The sequence below is a fragment of the Lagopus muta genome, chromosome 18 (assembly GCF_023343835.1).
Source record: "Lagopus muta isolate bLagMut1 chromosome 18, bLagMut1 primary, whole genome shotgun sequence".
Lineage (NCBI taxonomy): Eukaryota > Metazoa > Chordata > Aves > Galliformes > Phasianidae > Lagopus > Lagopus muta.
The window spans coordinates 1,932,481-1,953,796 of record NC_064450.1 but is presented as its reverse complement, the minus strand read 5'-3'; the positions used below and the strand labels follow the sequence as shown (position 1 = coordinate 1,953,796).

The window sequence follows — 21,316 nt, the reverse complement described above, 5'->3', positions numbered from 1 at the left end:
TGAATCTCCAACCCCTGCCACAGGCAGGGCCACCAACCTCCACATTTGATACCAGACCAGGCTGCCCAGGGCCCGATCCAGCGTGGCCTTGGACATCTCCAGGGCTGCCCTGGGCTACAGCAGAGTCCCCATCCCTGGAGGTGTTCCAGAGGTGGCACTGATGGATGTGGCCTTGGGTGGGACGTGGCTGATGGTTGGACTCGATGATTTTTTCCAACTGAGATGATGCCGTGATTCTATGATCACTAAGATCCCTGCAAGGTTTTAGACCCATGCCCAGCCCCTGTGCTCCCAAAGCGCTGCCAACCATCTTTTCTTTGTCCCGCTTTTGTCGCACGGTTTATTTGTCTGCAGCAAGCCGTGCCCCGCTGAGAGACACAAAGGATGCATTGGGCTGAACGGGACCGTGTTCGTGCTGAAGCTGCTCAAGTCTGTGGCACGGAACTGGAGAGGCAGGGGCTGTGGCTGGGCTGGGGGTGCGCGGCGGCAGAGGACACCCAGCTGAGCTCCGAAACGCCCCGAGAGAGAAAGACAGAAAGCGGCCGCGGTGCGGGCGAAGGGCGGGGAGCGGAGCGGGGCGGCGGAGAACGGCAGAGGGCGCGGCGGGAGCGGAGCGGGGGGAGCCGGGCGGAGGGGCGGGGAGCCTCGGGAGCCCCGAGCCGCTCCGCTCCGAGCGGTGCGGACGGGGGAGAAGCGAGGCGGCCGCAGCGCTCTGCAGGATGGAGGGAAAGCGGACCCCCCCCCGGTACGGCTCGCTGGAATCCACCCGGTGGCCGCCCGCCAGCACGGCGCCAGGTGAGATCCAAACTTTCCCCCGGGTGGCTCCGGTGTTGCCCCCTTCCCAAATCCCCCGACCTACGTCGGGTCGCGGAGCCTCGCGGTGCGTCTCGGAAGCGAGGGGAGAGAGGATGGGGGAGCCGCTGAGCCCCCCGCTGGGTGGGAGGGCTGGATGGGGGGAGAGAAAAGACGGAAAGAAGCGGAAGGAGGGATGGCTGGGGAAAATGAAGTGGTGGAGGGGAGATGGAGCCCTCCGCAAGGCTGGTGCAGCCCGGAGAGATGTGGAGGCACCGTGCTGTGGGCATGGCTGTGATGGGCAGCCTGGGGTGCCCGCACGGCCCTTTGCTGCCTTTCCCCACTCTGAGCAGTTCCTCCTGTAGGAAACGGGGTCTGAGCCGGGTGTCATCCGCAGTCGAGCCCCAGGGCTGGGAGGCAGCATCGCAGCCTGGGGGGACCTCCTGCCAGGACATCACTCCGACATCTCCCCCGTCCCCTTCTGCTCCCATCTCGTTCTGCTCCCCACCAGACCTCTGCGTGCAGCAGGACAGCGGCGAGCAGCCAGAAAGGCAAAAAGGGGAGGCACAGAGCAAACTTCAGCATCCAGCTGGATGCGAGTGTGCGGGTGCTGCTCGGCTCCATGGGGAGCATCCTGAAGTTTTTATCTTCCTCTGTATCTTCCAGCACAGCAGCACTTATCCCTCCATCCTGCCCCTGCATGGCAGGTATCTGGGTGGGGGGCCTGCAGGGATCTGACCTTGTCCTCCAGGTCTGGAGTGCCTGGCTGTGTGCTGAAGATGCTGCAGGCACCAGGGGTGTGAGCACCATATCACCTCTGCAAACACTGCCCAGAGCTGGGCAGCGAGCTGCGATTGCTCTCATTATCACATATGCACTAATCAACAAGGGTTGGTTTTGATGAGCTGGATGCCCCCTGCTCACACTGCTTTTCCTGGCAGAGAAAACCCGCAGCTGAATTAAAAGCCTCTTGGGACGGAGCCCAGGTGAAGACCTCTGCCCTCCCTCCCCAGAGCACTGCCAATCTACTGCCCATCTTTAATCACGAAAGAAATCACTTGCAACTCAACCCTGCACTGGCTGCTGCTGTGACTCATCCTGGGCTTGTTGCTGGCTGTCTAAATGTTTGCATCAAAGCCATATGGAGTGAGAGTCTCCAGCTATTATACTCCTCATTAACGATACTCTCTTCCCCTGGGCTGTGTGTGACGATCAGAACAGTCCCAAGTTGAAATCAAAGCCTTCTCCTGTTCTTCAGTTTGCCAGGTTGAAGCAGTGGCTGTTGGAGAGCTCTGTGGGCAGTGTGGGGCTGATGCCTGTGCCTGGTTCCATTGGCGTGTGCATCTGTGGGAGCTGCACACACGTGGGTCATCCTGCATCCCTGAATGGATGCTCAGCACCACAAGCATGGGCCCAGATGTAAGGAGGCAATGAGAGTTGGGTGTTACAGACCTGTTCAGTAAAACCACCTCCAGGGAAGTCTTTGCCCAGCTGCCTGCTGTACCATGTGCCCAGGTTTAGTCCCTCCTGAGCTCTGAGTGTTCCCACTTCCCACACCTGCAGTGGATGCATGGAGCCCTGGGGACCCCAGGCTGCAAAGGGAAGCTGTGCTTTAGCCCATGTCTGTAGCTGGGGCTTCAGGAACTTGATATCACCCCACATTTGTCTGGAGGAGGCATCTCCTGGTCTAGTAGGGAAGAGCCATGCAAAACTCAGTTGGTTTTTGCAGAGTAACTTGGATCAGGAGGGAGCTCTGCAGATCTCGAGTCCAACTCCCTGCTGAAAGCAGGCTTAGTAGGTAGATGGAGTTGCTCACAGCCTTGTCCAGAAGGTGTCTTGGACTAACGATGCAGATCCCTGGACTTCTCTGGTAGCCGTTCCAGTTTCCTGAAGGGTTCCTGCCTTTTGGTCTCTTGCACAGATTCACTGGTTTCTCATGAGGTTTGGTGGATGGGTTTCATGCAGAAGTGTAGCAGTTTGTCCCTTTCCCTGGGTGTTCACACAGCCTCTGGTGTCTCTGGCCCCGCTTCCAGAGCCCTTGGGCAATCTTGGTGTCAAATACAGCATGAAGGATTGGCTGATGCTGGCCTCACCCTTACCCAAAAGCACAGCAGCAGCTTGGCATTTATGATCCCGAGGATTTTTCCCATTCCTCATTGAATTTAGAAGGTGAGAAGGTGCTTGGGGCAAATTTTAAGGAATCAGTGGGAAGAGTGCACTCCCCCAGAGGTCCACAGGCTTCCTTTTGCAGGAGCTCTCACTTGGAGCTGCCCCTTCTCCTGTTTTAAGCAGCTCTTTGATTAGAGCTCTGTTGACACCTTCCCTGGTGTGTCTGAGGATAAGTCTCACCTTCGGGACACAGAGTGCCACCCCATCACCAGTGGGAGCCTCCAGCTCAGCTCCTGCAGCCATGGCTGTGCTGTGTGATGTCCACCTGCCCTTGGTTCACAGTACACTCCTAACCTGCAGCCTCTGCTGCTGGAAGTGACCGTGGGCAAAAATCATCCAGCCTCCTCCTCCCTTTGGTACACAGGTGAGGATTTGCCTCTCCCAGACGGGCTGGCTGCTGCTAATGAGGTTCTGGGATGAAAAGGGAGAAGGAATGATGCTGACACCTGTTCCAAGGCATTGTGCTCGTCCACTGGGAAGCAGCTGGCTGATGACCTGAGCCAAGTACTTCTGCCACCGATGATCAAAGATGTTCTGGGCTATTCCCTCACCCACCCAGACCAGCAGTGACAGCCTCCCTCCCCCAGACCCACCCCTGTGCTCCAAGATTTGTTCCTGGCTAATGAGAGCTGCAGTGAGCTCGTTTCTTTGTTTACTGGAGAATGTATAAAATAATCAGCCTTGTCATTTCAGCCTGGTTGCAGAAGTGACGCTGAGCAATGCAGCTTTTTCTGGCAGATCTACAGCCACACTGAACTACAGCCGAGCCCCAGGGAGCCTACAGGCACACGGCGGCTGTTCCATCTGCAACCTCGCGTGCGTTGTTACCTGCTTGTCCCCGTCAGCTGCAGGGAGATGTGACCAGGGCCACCTGCCTGTCTTCAGGTGCACGAAATCCCCTGGGCCACGGGCATCCTGGGGTGGCTGAGCAGGTGGATGCTTGGGACAAGGGAGCTCAGCATCCCTCTCCCCTAGCAACCATTGTCCGGTCCCTTAGCAACAGCAGTCCGGTCCTGCAGAAACTGCATCCTTGGTCCCATAGCAACCACAGTCCAGTCCCCTAGCAACCCCATTCAGGCCAGTATAAAGCAGGCTAAGGGCAGGGTTTCCAGCACCCGTTTGCAGCGGGGACAAGAGCTGCCAGAAGGCAGCCCATCCCACCCCACTCTGTGCTCAGCTCACATATCCAGTGGTCCATCAGGGTGGGGCTCCTGGGAGCATCCCAACAGCTTAGGGTGGGGAGTGTTTAAGGATTCCATGTAAAGGTGTTGGTAGAAAGTACCTGCATGGCTGGAGGAGAGGGAGATGTGCTACAATTAATCCTCATGAGTTTCTAAGCCAGAAAGAGTGGAAAGCTATTCTCCAAACCAGTCACACCAACCTAAACTACATATATTTCTGCTATTCAACTTTCTCCACCAGCAGCTTCAGAAACATGCCTCGCTGGGGACAGTTTCTCCAGCAGCTCTATGCGATGGGTAGAGAACCACTGTGTGGGGCATTCTGCCTTGTGCCTTCACAGCAACCCCTCCCTGATCTACAGGGCTGCAGAAACTCTCTGAGCAGAGATGTGCCTTGTGGGGATCCAAAGGAAGCTCAGTTTCCCCTGATATATGTGATTGTTAGTGTTTCTCATTGCCTGGCTTTGCTGTAGCTGCTGAGCCCCCCACCCCCCACCCTGTGCTGCCTGTACATCACAGGAGAGCTGGATTAGCCACTGTGTGATGAATGCACTGCTGCACATCAGTGATAACAAGCTGGGTGATGTGATGCTGGGAGCTGGGCTGGCAGGAAGGTGGCAGCTGGCCTGGGAGCAGAACCTCAGCTGTCATCCCATAGAGCAGACTGGGAGCTGTGGGACATCAGACTTTGGCAGAGACAAAGCTGGTGGTGAGAGCAGAGCTCTGCTTCTGGGCTCTCATCCTGCCTATCCCTGAACTTGCCACTAAAAAACAACAGCCTCTTTTTCCTGTGGTTTGCTGGGATGGTTTTGCCTCTGGTCTGGAGCAAATGGCATCCCTTTTTCCTGACTCAGTTTCCCCAGGTGGGTTGCAGAGATGATGCTCAGCACTTCAGGAGATAAGGAAGCTGAACTGCCCTGCCAGGTACCTTGGAGGGGTTCACCCACCCTGCAATGGAACGGGAGCTGCAGTGGGACCTTCACCTCCATGACTCCTTGGGGGTTTTGTGTTATATGGGCCCAGGTTTGGCCCTGGCATGTCCTGGAGGAGGAGGCAGACACAGGCTTGTGTCTCTGAGGTTGCTCAGCCAAGGGGTCTGATGCAGCTGCAGCAGTGAGCAAAGCTGCTCTGGTGCTCAGCTTTGTGTGGAGCACAAATAAAGGCAAAACACATCTGCCAGTAGCTCAGTGCCCCTGTATCTGGTGGTGACTTTCCATGTCAGGCTGTCTCCTCTTGCAGCGCCTGGTGGGTAGCCTGGAAAAGAAGTTGAAGCTGCATGTGTAGCCTGGTGATGCTGCGTGGTGTCTGCTGTACAGCCCTGTTGTCCTCAGCACCTGGTTAACATCTGCTGCTGGCTGACGGGGCTCCTGCTTCCTTTGCAGAGGATGAGATAATTTCCATGGCTGACTCCTCCACCACTATTGATGACATCGAAGGGGAGCTCTTCAAAATAGAGAGGATCAGGGAGATCCTGGTGAGGAGGGAGTCAGAGCTGCGATACATGTGAGTGCTGGGAGCCAACCTGTGCGGACTGGGGGTATGTGTTTGACTGAGCTAAAACGTGCCCATGGTCCTCTGAGCACTATATCTTCTCTGCAGGTTGATGCTCTTGGGCTGGGCATGGGAAGGTACTCGAGGTTTGGGAGCTCACTGCTGCTCCCTGACATGGGCAGCCACAGAACCTGAGTTTATCATTGAATTGTATCACATCATGGGTGGGTTGGAGGAGACCTTATGGCCTCCCAGCCCCTCCTCCCCTTTTGGAGCATCAGCATGGAGGATTTGTGTCCACAGAGTGCCAGAATCAATATGGCACTGCCAAAGAAGCAGAAATAAAGCCACTGTAACACAGAGGGATGGTGACAAGAGAAAAGCCAATGTGACAGAGCTGCACGGCTCCTTTGGAGCCAATTGGTGCACACAGCCCTAACACGGGCTTAGCAGACAGGGAGGGAGCTGAGAAAAAGCAAAGGAAAAAGCAAGGCTCATTTGCAGCATGGGATAAACAATACTCTCAGCACTGGGTTCTGAGCCAGAACCATGGAGACGGGGCTGCCAGCACTGCCCTGGGCTGACCCCAGAAGTGCTGGGCTGGCACAGGGAGCGCACACCACACACCTGGAGCTGAGGTGTTGTTGTTGGGATTGCAGAGGATTTCTGGGAGTCACAAAAGCTGAATTGCTTGAATGTTTTCCATGGCAACTGGCACCTAAATCTCACAGGTGCTGTCAAAACTCACAGCTCGTGGTTCTTCTTACCTCATTGTTTGTTTTCTTCCTTGGCTTGCACTTGGGAATCACCTACAGAAAACACATCCTGGGGTGGGTACAGCTGCAGCATTCATTGCTTGGGTGTTTTGGGGAACAGCAGGGCTGCACATCAGAGCTTGAGCATCAGACCTGTGGTGTGAAACTATGGGAACATCAGCTTTGCTGGGCAGGAGGAGCTGGGGCTGCCCTGCTGGGGGCACAGGAACCTTCCGCACACCAGGGCTACAACGGATAGGGCTTGGGGGTTGGAGTGGGACTTTTGACACAGTGGGGGAAATAAAAGTCATATTTAGGGTCAGGTGGACTGTAGGACTCAGGGAGACGTACACCTCCGTCGTGTGCCACCATACAGTGATGTGAGTCGCCTGGTCAGTCGATAGCAATCAGTGTTTTCTTGTTGAAAATGTCAAACCAACACATTCCAATGTTGCTGAGATGTCCGTGCTTGGAAGATAATGAAACCTGCTGCAACGAGATGTCTCAGGTGGCAGAGACAACCCCAGCTCCAGCAGCAACGACCCGGCTGCTTGCCTTTGCTATCTCCCAGATTGTACTGAAATGACAACTTTTATTATTGCCAATTCATTACTTCTGCCAAGAGGAAAGGCTTCCTCCACTTGGGATGTTCTCCTCCTACAGCAGTATCACACAGGGTTCCTCTCTGTCGCTCTGTTGGTTTCCCTCTCTCTAATTAATATTTCTGGTGCCCCCAGCTCCAGTGTGACTCATCCTGACGGGGTGACTCAGCGAAGGGCTGCGGGATTACTGGAGAAGCAGACAGGGCTCTTAGCAATGCACACCGCACAGGGAGCCAGGGGCACATCTGTGGCAGCAGCTCGTGGATCCAATCGTGTGTTATCTGCAGACACAGAGCGTGAATTAGGGCTTTTGCACTGCTCACAGACGTGGAGCTTGTGAGAAATCTCAACTGTGTGGTGCCAGGTTGGCTGCTCTGCCATGTGCCTGCAGTGTCGGTGCATTGCTGCACTGGAGGCCTTGGGAAGGTCATGCTTCATGTTGGGTTCTTGGTAGAGCTTGGGAGGACCAATGAAGTCTGTCGGGATGAAGAACAGATCACAGTTCCTTGGTTTCAATGATCCAGCAGCCCATACCCCATTTCCATGCTATCCATGCTATCGCCTGGCGCGTGTGCCAGGTTTTACTGAGGTGTTGTTGTCATTGATGAGATTTCTGCTTCGCTAACCGCCCTGATTCCATTTGTGTCTCTGCAGGATGGATGACATTCAGCTCTGCAAAGAAATCAGCCGGCTGAAAAAGGAGCTTCAAAAGCTCCTTGCCCTTCCTGGTAAGGCTCTGTAGAGCTGCACCCTGCCATGCGCTCAGCAGAAAGATCTCCATGAAGCCCAGGAAGCTCTTGGCCAGCTCCCACACTGGGATGCTCCCGGAGATGCTGCTGCTGAAGGCAGCAATGAGAAGCTTGAGCTTAAAGTGCCTTTAGTAGTTCAAAGGGGTGGTCCTGGTGGACTGTGACATCAGCAATTTGGAAAAAAGCAGTGTTTGTATGGAGGGTATGTTAACTCTGATGTGCTCTAACCCAGGAGTGCAGACCATTAACTATCCCCATGTAGCTGGTATGTTTGTGCCCAACCTGATGTTTCTGGTGGCATCAGAGTGAAGTGCCCTATTTGTACCAAAATATCACAGCAAATTATTTTCTGGGGATCTTTCTGACAACACAAAGGTTATGAGAAGTTCCTTCTACCCAGACCCCTGCAGCAGCACCTCCCATCAATACAAAGCAGACTTGAAGCTGCAGATCAATACACAGCTTAGGGAGCTGCTGAGACCCTGGCTGGCTCCATGCTGTGAATTCTGCTGCATTTTTATTTAGCTGAAGGAAGACAGGAGATTGATCCATCCTGAGCTGGATTGATTTTGGAGCTGGCTGCTGAATTCAGAAATTGTTATTAAATAGTGCTACACAGGCATTTACTATTTCCACCCAAGCTAGCTGTCCATATTTAACACTGCGCTAGCTCTGTCATCTTGTAGAATCACAGAGTGCTTTGAGCAAGAGAGAACGTGTGAAGATCCTCTAGTCCAATCCCCAAGGATTTTTATGCATTCTGCTTGCTGCTATATACCAGTTTGTATAGAACATGAGTTTGCATGATGTGAGAGTTTCCCAGGGCTTCACTAACTCTCTGCACAAGGAGGTGGTGGTGCCCCATCCCTGCAGACACCCAGGGTCAGGGGACGGGGCTCTGAGCACTGATGGAGCTGTGGGTGTCCCTGTTCAGTGCAGGGGAGTAGGACCAGATGGGCTTTGAAGGTTCCTATATGTGTGACACAAATGGGTCCCATGGTGCTCAGAGGCAGCCAGGTGGGTTTCTGGGGCTCTCCATGGGTCAGCACCATGCTGGCACTGCGGCTGGGTGTGCTGGTGTGGGAAACGTGGGTTCAGTGCATCTTGGCAGGAGGATGACACCTGAATCTGACTTTTCTGAGCACCTGGGGGTCAGGTGCCCAGTGCAGGGTGGAGACCCCTAGGGAAGCAGAGGAGGGATCTCTAAGCAAGGTAGCCTCACTGGTGGGATCTCACCTTGCTTAGGGACCCCTCTGCCTTGTGAAGCTCCCAGTTACATCTCACAGTGCTCATCCCCATGGAAATTTCAGGGGCAAAACTCAAAAATCTGAGTTTGATGACACCAGACCTGGGTGAGTTGAGGTGAGATTTTTGCTTATTTAGCAGCCTGTATCTGGATCCTGGAGCCTACTTTGGGTTGGCTTTTACCCCCACTCTCATAGCCACTCCCAGGTGGAGCAGAGCACAGCAAGCTTGGCTTGGCTCAACTTTGCATGGGAGGGATGCAGAGGAGCTAAATACACTTCTTGTGATGCAGAGACTGAGAAGTCCAATGAGGAGAAGCAGAAGGAGGAGGAACTGGTGCAGCAGATCCACAAGCTGGTGGAAACACGGGATTTCCTGGTGGACGATGTGGAGTTTGAGAGGCTCAGGTAGCTGGGAACAAGTTATTCCTTGCAGTGAGGACAGTGCAAGCTTTCCTCAGATCTGTATTATGCTTTGACAGATGTTTCTGGATGCCTCGTTGCTCCTTTTCCATGTGCTAAACAATCTCTTTGTTGCAGGGAGAGAGAAGAAGACAAAGAAATGGCAGAATTCCTGCAAAGTAAGCTCTCCAAAAGCTACCTCCAGAAAGCAAGTAGGTGGTCAATGAGTTATATTCCTTGCACTGAACCTCCCTGGCAGTTTCTTCCCTTCCCTAAGCAGTCTGGTGCCAAGATTTCATCCCTCTATGTAGAACTAGCTCAGTGTGGGGAGGTGCTGGTGCTGGAAACATCACCAGTCAGTAGAGATGCAATGCTTCCATACATTTCTCAGCCAGCATGTCCTAGGAGATCTGGGATGAGCAGGTGTCACCTTGTGGTTCATGTACTTCATCAGGCCCTTTCTAATCAGCTCCTTCCATTTCGTCATGCACTGACTAAAGCAACAAGTCGTGCCATCCACTCAGCCTTCCTCTGGGGCAGCAGTGCTGTGCTGAGAGGACCTTTCAGAAGAAGCAGACTTATGTCCTTGTCTCCAAGAACACACCTGAAGCTTACAGTGCCTCTTTCTGTAGCTCCTGTCAGAGAGAAAAAAATGACTTCCAGGGGGCAGCAAACCTCCGCACCGTACATGACCAAAACGGGCCTCACCCTGCTCAAGGAGTGCTGTGGCTTCACCTGCTCCATCATGTAGCCGGCTCCCAGCTCCTCTGCATGGGACGTGACCACGGTAGTGTGCTGGGCTTTGTGACAAGGACTTCTGGGGGTGCTGAAGCCGCCAAGTGCAGGGAGGGATGGTTGGCACTGGTATGTGGGGGACACAAAAGAAGCAGGGTGTGATGGACCACCAGGCTGCAGCCCTGCTCTGTGGGTTGGTCACTGAAGAAAAGTGTCAGAGCCCCACTGAGTCCTGAGAGAGGGTTTGGAAGGGAAGCAGTGGTCATTGCTGGGAGGATGCTGAAGACATGGAAGGAAGCACCAAGGGGATCACACACTTGCGACCCATGGTCTCCTGTTTCTTTCCTTTCCTGCCCAGGTCTCCAGCCAGAGTCCACAACCTGCTCTCCTCTGAGAGTTCCAACCTCCCGTCATTATTCATGCTTCCCACTGCAGCACTGCTACCAACGAGACTTTCCATGCAGGCTGGTGCAAGCTTGAATGATGGTATGTTTCCTTGGTGCCACATCAATGGCCAAACCTCCATGACATCAACAAACACTGAATTCCACCTTAGCTCAGCTTGGAAGAGATGTGTGCAGCAAACAAGAATATCCAGAGATATTCTTCACCTGGACAGGGCAACTAAACAAGCATTGGAGCTGATATTTGGGGAGCATCCACCATCCCTGGACATGTCGTCGTTGCAGATCTCATCCTTGGCCTTGTACCACCTTGTGAGTCTCTGTGGGCTGATTCCAAAGGATTCTTTGTGGGGAATGTCTCTGGTCAGGGTTTTGTTGTGCTTGCATTGGTTTTATGGCTCTGGGTAGGGCTGTGAGGAGGGAAGGGCCATCCCTAAAGGCAACTGAACGAAGGGCTGATTTTCGTGAAGTTGTCACCTGAGCACAGATGTAGTGTGTTGAATTACAGGCAGATGAGCTGCCCTTCCCAGCTCACTGTTACTGGGTTCAGTTTCAGCTCCAAAGGAAAAGGAAACCAGAGCAAAACAGGAAAGGAGAAAAAAATCAGAAGATCAGGGGAAAATGCAATGGGAAATGGAAACCAAACGGGAGATGAGAAACATGGCAGGGATGGTTGGAGAGAGCAGGTGAGGGACACCTGCACTGCCAGGAGGGCATTCAGCCCTGACCACCAGTGCCCACCAGTGCCTCCAGGCTTGGCACCATGACCAGCACGTAATCCCTGTGTGAAAGATCACAGCACCATGAGGTCTCCCAGTGCCTCAGATGCTGGTGTCCCCTCTGAGCATGTCAACATTTTGATCCATGTTTAGATGGCACAACTGGAGCTGCTAATGGCTGTCATGACAGCACAAGGGCTCTTCTTTATAGGATGTGAAGAGCTCTCACATCTCCAAAACCTGCCTGCCCTGTAGGATGGGATGGCTCCAATAGGTGGGGGGGGGGGCATTTGGTGGCTGCCCAAGAGCTCTGGTTGCCCCGTAGCCAAGTTGCTGAGGCCTTCAGCTCAGTGCTGCTGCTGTTTGTTGCAGTCCTGAGATGGTATTCCTGCCTGGGTCACTGTCCTGCATGCCCAGGTCAGTGAGATCACAACCATCAGTCTCTTTTCCTTGCACCTAATGGTACATTCATCCCGATAATACTCAGTGCTGGTGGGACCCTGCTTTTGGTATCTTCTGAGGTCTCAGTGTGAAGCCTCCTTATGTGTTGTTGTTGTTGGTGACCTGCATCCCACAGTACCTGCCTGCTGTTCCCTGTACCCTTTGCTTTGGGGATGTGGAACCCTGGAGGAAGCACTGCAGGTCAGAGTGCTTCCCTCTGCTCTGCCAGACCTGTGGAGCAGCACAAGGTGCCTCCACACTGCAATAAGGTGCTGTGCCTGTTGCTCAAGAAGACGGACCATCTTCAATAGCATCCAGCCTGGAGCTGGTGGGGCAGATGAGGCTTCTCTTACTCCTTGCTCTTTCATTCCCTGCCCTGTGGTTGGTTGGCTTCATCACTCTGCAGCCACACACATGGTGCAATGTGGGCATTGACTGTGGACAACAGACCTGAAGAACTAGAAAGGCCCTCCCTGTGCTAGCCTTCCCCAGGCCTTCTTTGGAAGGGGGAATAGCAGAGCCACATTGCTTGCTTGGGCTGACAGGGAGCCAAAGGCAAGGAAGAGCTCTTGATTCAGTTTGACCCCCAAATTAATCCCTGCTTCCACCCTATGAGGCCCCAGGACCCAGTGCTGGTAGGGCAGGGAGGATGGCCAGGAAGAAGGTGGGGAGGATCCTGACTCACTTTGCTCTGTTGATGGCTGTGTTTGTAAGGCTGGTCATGGAGAAAGGCTGCAGTCCTGGCCGTATGATCCCAGTTGGCCTGTACTGAACTGATGGCAAAGGTGTGCAGCACACGGGAGCGACACTCCTTCATGTGCATTGATTTCAACCCAAACTAATAAATGTCTGTTGGAAGCTTCATTTGTAAATGTCTTTTCCTGCTTGGAACCTTTGCGGAGGTGTATCAGGTGGTGTCACAGCAGGGTGGTTGGAGCAGAACGTGAACCAAGTCCCCTAAAGCCAGGCAGCATTTGGGATCCCCTAGTGTTGCAGGAGTAGAAACAAAAGGGTTGAGAAGCCTGACCCTTCTCTTTCTGGCTGGTGACCTAACATTTCATTTCTGGATCAGGCTGAAAAATCTTTGGGAAGGCAGGAGACTCCCTTTCTGGTTCATAAAACACCTCATGGTGGCCATAACGAGGAGGGGAGAGAGGCAGTTTGGGGGCAGAGAAGCAGGACAGGCTTTGTGCAGATGTGTAGGACCAAGGAGCTCACAGTCACTCACAGACACGATGTGTTTTTACTCCAGTGACTGCTGAGGGGGGACCAGGCAGCTCTGGCACCCACATTCTCTCTTGAATAGAAACTACATATGCAGAAACAATGCTCTAATTTGGGTCTAATGACTCTCATGTCTGCCATCTGGCATCTGGTGATGCTTGGCATGCCAAGTCCTGGGTAAGTGCTAATTATGGGGTTAACAAGCCAGCAATGTTTTCTGAAGTCACTATGGAGGACAGCAGTTGGTGCTAGCATGGGTTGTCCTAGGTCCTCACAGAGCACCTAAGATGGGAGAAGCATGTCTCCAGGTGACAGCATCATGGGGTGACCCTCTGTGTCAGAGCCTGTCCCATCACTTGAGTGTGCAATGGCACCAGGCACACCTGGCTTCTCTGGACAGTGGAAATGCCACTGTCACTGGTGGGGTCAGAGCAGGGGGACCTGCATTTCCAGCTCCTCCCACACTGATGGAACAGAGGAAATGTTAACAGAACCCAGATTAAACCAGTGACAACATTTCAGTGTGACGGGGATTTTCTGTCAACAGTCTGTGGATTTAGCCAATGCTTAAGTCATTTCTGCGCCAAGAGAAAGAAATCTTACAAAAAGAAAACCAAAAAAACAACACAAGACAAAACAAAAAAACAAACACCCCGACACTCAAAATCAAGCAACACAATGCAAACAAACCAAAACCCTGCAATTCTGCAAGGAAAAGACAGGCTATTAACAGACACACACACAAACAGTTGGCTATATGCAGCATCACTGAGCTTAAACCCTGACATCTGATCAGGTAATTTTAGTTTTTACTTCCATTTCCCACAGCAGTGTGAGTCACATTGCTTTTGCTTCACCCACCATCACAAGGCAGACGGGGTCGGTAGGCAGCACTGCAGTCATTGTGATGCTCAGGGAAACACCTTGCTCTCACACTTTCCCACCTGGACGCCTCCTGTGTCACCCCCCTGTCCTTACAGTTTGGTTGGCATTAGGCTCAGCTCCGTCTCCCCACCCTGCTCATGCCAAAGCCATCCGGCAGGGCTCTGGGAATAACTCTTTTCCCTTCTGGAGATGCACAGCTGCTGGTTTCTCCCTCCAGTAGCCTGTTTGCAGTGGACAGCCTGACCCTGAGACTCTCCAAGGTCTTTCCATAATTACCCCATGCAGCCCCCATTTCCCTGGGCACAACCACCCCGTTCCCATCAGCCACCAGCAGCTGCCACTGATGTTGAAGATGGTGAGGGGGTGGCCATGGGTGGAAGAAGAGAGGACAGCTGAGTCACCTCTCAGGGTGGGTATAAATGCTCCTGGTCCTTTTGGATGCATCTCTGCAGAGAGGAGACGCAAGGACACAAACACACAACCTCATCTCTGCTGGGATGAGTCATGAGATGACTTTTTCAGCAGCTTTTTCTATCGTCACCAGTGCCTCTACAAGACATTTACCAACCTCTGGTACCCCTGAGGACCTCACCAAGATGTGCTCTCTCCTGTAATTCTCTCTCCCTTCTGCTGCTGCTGCTTGGTCTCACTGGAAAGCAGAGCCCAGGATGCAAGGCAGTGCAAGATAGGAAGATGCAATGGGGGAAGGGCTCTCAGATCCTGCACTGGCATGGAGAGCTGCTGCCCAAGGAGTTTCCAGCATGAGACTCAGCGTGGGAGTTTTGGTCTTTGCCTTGCAGGAAAGCCAGTGCATGGCCTTATAACTGATTCTCATCTTGACCTGCCAGCTGGATTTTCTACCTTGATCTTGGAGCTGTACATAGCCTGGCCATCACTCATGAACCTCAGCCATGAACCTCTCCTTGGTGGCATACCATGGGGCACCCGCCTCAAGGAGCAGCCCACCCCTGCTCCTCCTTGACAGTCACAATCCCCATTCTACAGAAGGAACATAATGAAATCATTAAAGTGTGGGCACACGGTGGCTGCATAAAGTTGCAACATCTTTTACTTTTCCTTGCCAGCTGGAATGCAGAATGCCACTCACCTCCCACTGCTCTGGTGATCTATTCAGAAGAACACAGGGCCTGTCTTGGCCCACACAGCATTAACATGTCAAGGTTTCAGAAAGAAATGAGCTCTCTTTTCACACACAGTAGCTGAGGAGCAATTACTGCCCTTGCCTCTGCAATTGAGTTTTTCACTGTTGTGTTTCCTTCTGCGTTTTCATCGCACCAAGATGCTGAGCAGGGCGATGTTCTGCTGCTGAGACCTGAAATCCAGGTGAAAGTAGTCCTCTGTTTCTGTATTCATCATGTTAGGACTCACAGTGAACAAGCAAATGCTTGCTGCGATTCATTCATCTGGTTCATCCTTCACCTGTCAACACTTCTAACAGCAGCAGAGGGATGGGTTTGGGTACACAGTGAGTGGCTGCGTAGGGAAATCCACATTCCCATAGGCACTGGGTGTGGTGACGCAGGAAAATCTCTGAAGCTCTCTGGAAGGACAGTCCTCCCTCCTTTGTGATGTTCCTGTTGAATACCTCAGCTTAAACTGAGTGGTACGTCCAGGTGTGGACATGAACCCCTATCTGAGCCTATATCCTGGGATGCTGTACTCTGCAACCAGCATCCCATCTGCCAGAGAAGGCACCGCTTGGATGAAGCTGTGGGATGGAGCTGTTCCAATGGTGCCAACCACCCCAAGAAATGGATCCATCTTAAAACATATTGTTTTTAATAGTGTGAGAAGGTGCGAGTGACAGTGCAGGAGAGAAGGGCAAGAAAGGTATGAAACTTCACTGACGTAACCTATAGTAAAGTCTACAACATCTGTGGGGCTCTCTGTCCTTTTCTTACCCTTTTCATGCTGCTGGGCCTTTGCTGGCAGACCAGGTCAAGTTGGCATCTTCCTTGCAGCCCCATAGGCATAGCTGCATGCTAACGGCTCTGTATGCCCTTTCTTTTCACTTCCATTAAGATGTGCATGAGGTCCTGGATAAACTGTTGAATCTAGGGTAGGGAAGAGAGATGGTAGAGCTCAGAGTGCTGGGGAATGTGTCTCACGGTAGGGATGGGAGCAAGAGGCAGGGGGGAACTTATTGGCCCTTTAGGAAGACAAGGGGTAAAGGCCAGACCTTGGCCATGGGCTGACCCGCACATCCTGTCCTAACCTGCCAGTCTCCCACCCCTTGTCACCCTGCAGCAGGGACCCACACCCAGGTTTTCCTGATGTCTTCTGTCCAACAGAGGACTCAGGTGAAAACATTGGTATCTGCTGGGCATCTTGGTTTCCCTGGGCTCTCCCCTCCCTTTGGGCAGCTGAGGGTCATTACTGCTCCTCTTTCTGGGCAGGAAGAAGTGGTCTGGCTTGGCCCTACCGCGCTCAGCTGTGCGTAGCTGTCATCCACTGGCACATTAAGGCTTCTTTTCATCTGCTTGCTCACGTGCTGGAAGAGGCCAAGGATGGCCATCTTGATGGTCCCCAGCTCCTGGCTTTTCTTGGCAGCTGTTTTCTGCATGTCAGCCCAGAGACACTCCTGAGAGGAAAGGAGACAGGCAGCATGTGGACATGACCCAGCAAAGATGCTGCCTTAGCACTAGAGACCCTGATTTGGAGAGATTAATTTCCACAGTTGACTGGTTTTCTGAGAAGATCACATGCTTGCTGGTTGGCGTGTTTTAACCTTATCCAGACACCACCATAGTTGTTCCTTGCCCCAGGAGTTTCTCCATCTCTCCTCTGGCTCCTGCAGCCCTCGCTCTGGTGGGTTTCACCCCATTTGTGACCTCCGTGAACTGGGAATCCTGCTGCCACCCTCCCACTCTCCCGTTCTGCCTGATGGGACTCAACTCATTCCAGGCCTGGGAGGTCTTCCCCTGCCTGCCCCATCTTTCCTCACCCTGGTGAGAACATCCCTTTGAGCCTGATGAGAACGCAGTTGAAGCTGATCCAGGTCACTGTTGTACTGCAGGCTCTCATCTTCATCATGCTGGCTGAGTTCCTTGGCTTTCTGCTTTGCTTCCTTAAGCCCACGTTCTGCTTGCAGCAGGGCCTTGCGCATCCTCACTAACCTCTTGTAGTGCCAAATGATTGCCTGGATCTCCTCAAACTGCAGCACAGTGGGGTTAGTAATCCCAGCCCTCCATCATGATGGCACTGTTCATGAGGTGCAGCACCTGCCCCAGTTGGAATGTCTTCCCTCTATTATGGACTGCCAGCCAAGTTGGGCTGTGAGCAGTGCTTCATCCCTGGTAACTTCTTGTTGTGCTCTTCCCAGAGCTGCCATAAGCAAGGTGAGGCATGGCGCCTCTTCTCCAAGGGGGCAGCGCTCCGATAAAAGCACAAATGCAACTGCCTGTGCTGATCTACCTGGACCTGGGAGGGGGCCACTGGCATCCCAGGAGGAGTGATGCATGGAATAATTCCCAGGCTTCCTTGAAAGGATACAGCCTGGGTTCCCATCTCCAGACAGCATTTTACTCCTCTCACACCATCAGTGTGATATGAAGCAGTGACTCAAAGTGTTCCCCATTCCACTCATCCCTGTGCCTTTTCCCTTTTTAATAGTTTTCCTTTAGTTTTCCCAAGCCTTCCCCTCCTTTTCTGGTTCTCTTCCTTTAACTCTGATTCCCCTGACTCACCCTGGTTACAGTGAACCTCTTCTCATCCCATCTGAGGCCTCTGGGCTTGACCAAATGCTATGATTTTCCTGGATGTACCTTATCTTCTCTAGGTTTAATGCCCAAGTAAGGCCCTCCCTGAGGCCATGAGCTGCCTTCCACACTCACCTGTGAGACCTTCACCACATCCTCCAGATAGGTTTCAAAGATAGAGTAGTTCTGCACTCTGTCACTGAGTTTCTGGTGCTTAATTTTCAGGGCTTCCAGTTCCTTCTTAGCTCTCAAGAGCTCACTCTCCTTTTGCATCTTCATCTTCCTTTCTTTGCCAGCTTTCTTTAGAGCTTGGATTCGCATCTTATCATTTTCCTGTCAGTGTTTCCCCATCAAGACACACACATATATATGCACACAGGGAAAGGAAAGCAAGAGAAGAAGGAACTGTGTCATGCAGAAGTGCTGTGAGAAGTCATCTTTCCCCTGGAACACATTTCCTTTCTGCTTAATCAGGCCATCTCATTAGCACCGGCACTTTGCTCTTGGAGACAAGCATCTAGGATGGCACTTTGCTTTTCAATCAGTGGGGACAGTATGAGCCCCTCTGGGGGTTGCCTGGGGCCCTTGGGGGTCACAGTGGGGCAGGATGAGCTGGGTGCTGCACTGGCCCTCCCAGGGCCTTCTGTGTCTGGTACAAAGCTGCGAAGGCAGCTCAGGGCTTAAGGGAGATCCATGCAGAGAGGAGTTTGCTCTGCAGTCCTTCTTCCCAGGGGAGGGGAGGAGTTGGCCGTGCATCTCAGCGTTGTGTCAGATGGGCAGAGGAGGGGCAGCTGTACCTTTAGGGTCCTCTCAGATTTCTTCATGTGAGCCTTCAGCTCGGCCTCCTTGGCCTGGAGCTCCTTCCACCTGCAGGTGATGTCCTCCATCCTCACCCTGAAGGCCTGGAAGCACAGAGGGGACAAGGCTTGGCTGTCCGTGCTCACTGCCACCCTCCAAAAAGCCGTGGGCCATCCCAGCCGTGACCAGAGCCCTTCCACCTTTCTCACCTCTTCCTTATCCTCCAGAACCCTTTGCATCTCTTGGGCTTCTTTCTTCTTCTCCTGGAGGCGAATAAATGGAGACAGAGAGTCCTCCTCGGTCAGTTTGAGTTTCCTGCCACAGAAGCATTCAGTGCAGTGACTGGCTGGGCTCAGCACCTTGGCAGGATGCTGGCTTGCTCTGCCCCATCACCCCGCCCAGGACCTGTCTCAGAGCTGGTCCAACAGCACGAGTCTCCCAGGACCAGGGTGGAAAGCTCTACGGAGGGGATCCCATGGAGACATTGAGGAGGGGTTGCAGGGCTGGGGAAGGGAGGTGCAAGGAGAGGCTGAAGTGGTGGAGGTAAGGAGATGAATGGGGGAGATAAGGGATGGGAGCTTGCAGGGGTGGAGGAAACAAGAGGATGGAGGGAATGGAGGAGCTCCCTACTTGAGCAAGAGCAGCAGATTCTGCCTGTATTGCATGCTGAAATAGCCTGAGAGGTCCTCACTGTCCACAGTGGCCATTGCTTCAGCCATTGCGCGGCCCAGAGAGTTCAGGTCTTCCTGGTGCAGCTGCTGCCCCGTCACCCCAGGACCTGCCCTTCCAGCCCACGGCTCAGCAGTGCAGAGGAGAAATGCTCAGGAAGGGCTGTAGTCCTGGGAGCCTCCTGCTTCTACTTTTTTAGGGCATTCTATGCCCTGGTTGTGCCTACTGCTGCTGTTGGTGGTTGGTTGGCATGGAACAGGTTCCAAGGCGGTTAGAAGATGCTCAGGCAGTTATCTAGAGACCAAAGCGGTGTGATACCCCACATCCTCATGGAAGGGACTGCAGAGTGCATGTGGGCCCTGCCCCTCTGCAGTCCGTGCTGTGCCCAGCTCCCTGCAGTGCTGGGCTGCCAGAAGGGCTCTGCTGCCCCATGGGCTTAGGACAGTGCCTTGTGATGACACACTGCTCCCAAAGGTCCCCACTCACAGATAGCACTAACCTCCATATCTGCTCCTTCCACAAAACATTTCACCCTCTATGTTTGCCAAGGGCAACCTCTGCCTTCCTCAGCCCTAACGTGCAAGATCCATCTGCAGGCTACTGCATGTGAAATGCCCCTGCCCTGGTGGTGAGACTCTCTGCAGGCTTCATTTTGGTTACAAGCCCGACCTGTATCAGGGAAACTACTTTCAGGCAAACATCACCCTGTGCTCATTATGAACCAGCAAGCCGGGGAAAGGCTGCCAGCTCTGTCTGCTTTAAGCAGCAGGAAGATATATGGTGCAGGTGGGGACCATTAGTTATGCGAGAGATGCTTCATTTAGAAACAAATGACCAAGGCAAAGCCAGGGATGCATTTGGCTTTTATTATGAAGGTTAAAATCAGCCACAGGTGTCTTCCCTGTGGACAGCACTGAGCTATTCCCATATCAACAGGTCAGGCAGACTCCAGCTGGGCTTCTGGGGGAATGCAATCATTTTAGGGAAGAGCAGAGCAGCCTGAGGTGGCTGCTGGGCGCTGGGATCAGCAGCTCAGGCAGTTAAAGTTCTTTACCTCTATGAATAATTGGAGGCAGGCGTTTCCAAGGGGAAACACTGGCTGGCTTCCCAGTCTCGCTGAGAATTCCCCGTTACACGACACGGCCATACAAATGATAGGCAGGCTGTGGGGAGCAGGCGGTGCCATCAGCTGCCTTCCTGCTCCCAAGGCACGTCTGCTACCAGGGCTGCCCCTCTGCCTTGGCCTCTACAGTATTTCATTGCTCCCTTGGGGCTGCAACGCCCATCCATTGGGCAGTCCATGGGGTTTTTGCTCACCACGCACTGTTGTTTCAGAGGAAGCACGCAGATCCCATTCAGAAGATGCTGGTCCATGCCTGTGGTCCAAGAGCTGTGATGGCCAACGCCGTGCCCTGTCCTGGTAGGTCCTCTCAAACCTGGAACAGTATCACAGCTGTGGTGGAAGTGCCCTCAGATGGCTTTTTTTTTCTTTTTTAATGTCCCTAATCACTGTTTGCTGCTTTTATCCTCTCACCAAGGTTTTATCTTTGACAAATGCTTTCCTCCTCAATAGACTATGCATTAAAAGAGTTTCTTCCTATCATGCTCTCCATAGCAACTGCATCAGCCTGCCATGAATAAATTACCCATGACTTGACATCTCTTATTAGAATGTAGAAAATGCCATATCTGAGTCACAGCAGCCCAGCAGAAAGCTTTTCTGCTCATCCCTCAGGTTCATCCCCCACCTTTCCACTCTTTGAAGGAAGCTACTTCTTTTCCTTTTAAATCCCCTGTACTCCCAAGGTCCCTGGAGCTGAAGGCGGACGGAACGCTGACGCAGCCTTTCCCTTCTGGCCTGCAGAATAACCAGGTATAAAACACTGCCGGTGAATCTCCTGTAGATCTGGGTTTGCCTGGAGCCCTGGGGAGGTCCCAGCGCTGCTCTGTAGGCTGCTCAGCCCGAAGTACCCCCGATTTGCCTAAAAAAACTGGATTTTCCCCGGGATGGTGTGGCCACAGCCCAGGAGAGGGAGCACTTAGGAAACAAGTGTGCAGTCGCTGCGCAGCCCGTCCTGCCTTACCGTCGCCTTAGCAGAACTCCACGAAGCGTTCCTGTGCATGCAGCAGATGAGGGAGGAATCTGCTGATCCATGAGGGGAGGGGGGTGAGGGGACCCCAAGTCTCCACTCCACTCCTCTGCTGCCTGCTCTGCATTGCCCAGCACTGCATTAACCCCAGGAGCTGAGGTTATAGGAGGTGCCCATCAGTGCCTCTTCCACTCTGCAGGGCGGTTCTCCATCTCCAAGGTTCCCCAGCACTGGTTTGTCCCAAGTC

The 21,316-nt window shown here is 53.1% G+C and overlaps 2 protein-coding genes across 3 annotated transcripts; one reads left to right on the top strand and one right to left on the bottom strand.

Moving 5' to 3' along the window:
- The first annotated feature begins 605 nt into the window (after positions 1-605).
- Positions 606-12,534, top strand: LOC125702322 (bMERB domain-containing protein 1-like). 2 transcript variants are annotated; one of them, XM_048965435.1, is made up of 7 exons: positions 606-795; positions 5,525-5,645; positions 7,645-7,718; positions 9,277-9,391; positions 9,524-9,564; positions 10,018-10,172; positions 10,479-12,534. In XM_048965435.1, exons 1-6 carry the CDS (start codon positions 720-722, stop codon positions 10,134-10,136), a joined length of 546 nt encoding a protein of 181 aa, XP_048821392.1. In that variant the 5' UTR covers positions 606-719; the 3' UTR covers positions 10,137-10,172; positions 10,479-12,534. The 2 variants fall into 2 exon arrangements, with proteins under 2 accessions (XP_048821392.1, XP_048821391.1); XM_048965434.1 differs by having other exon boundaries at positions 9,524-9,597.
- A 2,663-nt stretch (positions 12,535-15,197) lies between these two features.
- On the bottom strand, positions 15,198-19,303 carry CCDC42 (coiled-coil domain containing 42). Its single transcript, XM_048965064.1, has 7 exons — positions 18,941-19,303; positions 18,520-18,625; positions 18,310-18,414; positions 17,648-17,845; positions 16,759-16,968; positions 16,237-16,395; positions 15,198-15,868 (listed from the first exon to the last, which is right to left on the bottom strand). The coding sequence occupies exons 1-7, from the start codon at positions 19,027-19,029 to the stop codon at positions 15,797-15,799; spliced, it is 939 nt and encodes a 312-aa protein (XP_048821021.1). The 5' UTR covers positions 19,030-19,303; the 3' UTR covers positions 15,198-15,796.
- Positions 19,304-21,316: the final 2,013 nt, after the last annotated feature.

Bases quoted from the DNA above. Each gene is read 5' to 3' on its own strand.
- LOC125702322 (XM_048965434.1), top strand. From the start codon at position 720: ATGGAGGGAAAGCGGACCCCCCCCCGGTACGGCTCGCTGGAATCCACC. The intron at 7,719-9,276 runs GTAAGGCTCTGT...CTTGTGATGCAG, and splicing joins AAAGCTCCTTGCCCTTCCTG to AGACTGAGAAGTCCAATGAG. The intron at 9,598-10,017 runs GTAGGTGGTCAA...CTCTTTCTGTAG, and splicing joins AAGCTACCTCCAGAAAGCAA to CTCCTGTCAGAGAGAAAAAA.
- CCDC42 (XM_048965064.1), bottom strand. From the start codon at position 19,029: ATGGCTGAAGCAATGGCCACTGTGGACAGTGAGGACCTCTCAGGCTAT. The intron at 17,846-18,309 runs GTACAGCTGCCC...AAACACTGACAG, and splicing joins AATCTGAGAGGACCCTAAAG to GAAAATGATAAGATGCGAAT. The intron at 15,869-16,236 runs GTAGGGCCAAGC...TCCCTACCCTAG, and splicing joins GCTACGCACAGCTGAGCGCG to ATTCAACAGTTTATCCAGGA.